This window comes from Musa acuminata, chromosome BXJ3-3 (assembly GCF_036884655.1).
Source record: "Musa acuminata AAA Group cultivar baxijiao chromosome BXJ3-3, Cavendish_Baxijiao_AAA, whole genome shotgun sequence".
In the NCBI taxonomy this organism is placed as follows: Eukaryota; Viridiplantae; Streptophyta; class Magnoliopsida; order Zingiberales; family Musaceae; genus Musa; species Musa acuminata.
Genome location: NC_088351.1, coordinates 21,253,032 through 21,254,955, shown reverse-complemented (window position 1 = coordinate 21,254,955; position 1,924 = coordinate 21,253,032). Strand labels below are relative to the sequence as shown.

Sequence of the window (1,924 nt, the reverse complement as noted above, 5' to 3'; positions counted from 1 at the left end):
CAAGGCAAGTTTTGGGATCCCAAACCTTTCAGTAAGTTCAGCAAGATTCTTATTGTTTCCTGTGCCAGGGAATTGTTACAGTCAATGTGCTATCCTCATCCAGGTGGTTTGCAAGATTAATAACCCTTTGGAATTGTTCACTATTTTGCGTGGATAAGTGCAGCTTTAATATCTTTCCTTACCACTAATAACTAGGTTCTCCTAATTCTTCAACCAATATGAGAAAAGGTTGGATTTTGATTCAGTTCTTACTAATACTTAGATATTATGTGGGATGTCAATGAATGCCACATGCCTTATGTGCTGCAAGAAGAAGATAGAATGGATTTTTCCATGAATTGCTGACTATTTTCATCCTACATATTTCACCAATCATATCGCAAAAGACAAGTCATGCATTCACCTGATAACCAAACCCATTATGAACCTGAAAAATCTTTACAACTTTACACAGGCAGAAAAAAGAAGCAAAGAAATCTCTTATGGCAGAGTGAAATAATGCCTGGAGTTTTAGCACACTAATTAGCCTTCCCACTGTGATCTGGAGATTGTCTTCATATTATGACTCTTGTTTCCCGTTCTTTATAAGGTAGCCAATTCCTTGAAATCATTTTTATATATCTACCAGTGTAAATAGTGCATGGCACATTTTTTTTAAAGTACGCAATATAATATGGTCTTCGTTCCCCCCCTGGATGTGATTCTCTCTCTCTCTCTCTCTCTCTCTCTCTCTCTCTCTCCATCTCCAAAATCTCTATTTAAATTGTTCAGATGCCCATCTCTTTCTCTCATGCACCTATCTTCCTCCTCTTTTCAACAACTTTCTTTGTTCTTCTCATTGTCCCTCCATTCACTACCTCTCCTCTTTCTGACTTGAATCACCCTAACAAAATCTATTTCCTCAAGCCTTGTATTTTGGACTACCATCTTCCTGTATCTACAGCTTGCCTTGGATTCGACAGATGTCAAGCAGGAGGGCTCGATCACGGCAGTCGACGAGCTCGTCGAGGATCACAGATGAACAGATTAATGACCTGGTGTCTAAGTTGCAAGCTGTTCTCCCCGAGGCCCGCATCCGTGGCGCCGAGAGAGTAAGTACTCATATCACTTGCATGGTGAGATCAGGAACGGATCGTACGTTCGCTACTAAGATGGTTGTCTATCGATGCAGGTATCAGCAGCTAAGGTGCTGCAGGAGACCTGCAACTACATCCGAAGCTTACACCGGGAGGTGGATGACTTGAGCGAACGGCTCTCAGAATTGCTCGCCACCACGGAAGCCAGTAGCGGTCAGGCAGCCATCATTAGGAGCTTGCTCAAGTGATCCATTCATACATCCAGTTTAGGCTGATCATTTGCTCGAGTCCAAAGCTAGTGTTCTTTGGAGACGAAGAAATAAAGAAAGACAGCAATCCAGTTCTCCATCTTTCATGTACTCACGAGTTAATTTTTGCTAGAAATATTCGATCCATATCTGATCCATTTGTTGTCTTCAATGTCTTTCTTAAAATGGTTTACTTGTATCAGCGTTCTTGGAAGGCCAGCTTCTTTCTCTTAAAACGCCAAGTGTTATTGACTGCAACATGAAGTGGGAAACATAGCAAGAGTGGCTGTGGGTTGTGTTCTTTTGACGGTGGTGGGGAGAGAATCTACTATTTCAAGATCATAATTACCTTGTTTCTGCCCTCTTGTCACCAAAACTGGAGTAGCTTAAAGCAGTACACGAGCTCAACATAAACAATCTTCTGTCTCGTTGAGTAATCTATCAACTGGAGTTGCTTTTGATAGAGTAAACCGCCATTATTATGGAAGAAACCAAAAGTTTTCAAGAATGAAGCTTGGCATGTGACATGAACATGTCGGGTTCTCTCTGGTGACTGTTTGAGCAAGATTCTAGCCATAGCCAGCTCAAGCTTAGAGGCTC

The 1,924-nt window shown here is 41.6% G+C and overlaps 1 protein-coding gene across 1 annotated transcript; it reads left to right on the top strand.

Moving 5' to 3' along the window:
• Positions 1–812: 812 nt before the first annotated feature.
• Positions 813–1,624, top strand: LOC135633088 (transcription factor ILI6-like). The gene is made up of 2 exons (XM_065142162.1): positions 813–1,091; positions 1,172–1,624. The coding sequence occupies exons 1-2, from the start codon at positions 963–965 to the stop codon at positions 1,322–1,324; spliced, it is 282 nt and encodes a 93-aa protein (XP_064998234.1). The 5' UTR covers positions 813–962; the 3' UTR covers positions 1,325–1,624.
• The last annotated feature ends 300 nt before the right edge of the window (positions 1,625–1,924 follow it).

Excerpts from the sequence above, each read along its gene's own strand:
- LOC135633088 (XM_065142162.1), top strand. The coding sequence starts at position 963 with ATGTCAAGCAGGAGGGCTCGATCACGGCAGTCGACGAGCTCGTCGAGG. Across the intron at positions 1,092-1,171 it reads GCATCCGTGGCGCCGAGAGA|GTATCAGCAGCTAAGGTGCT; the intron begins GTAAGTACTCAT and ends CTATCGATGCAG.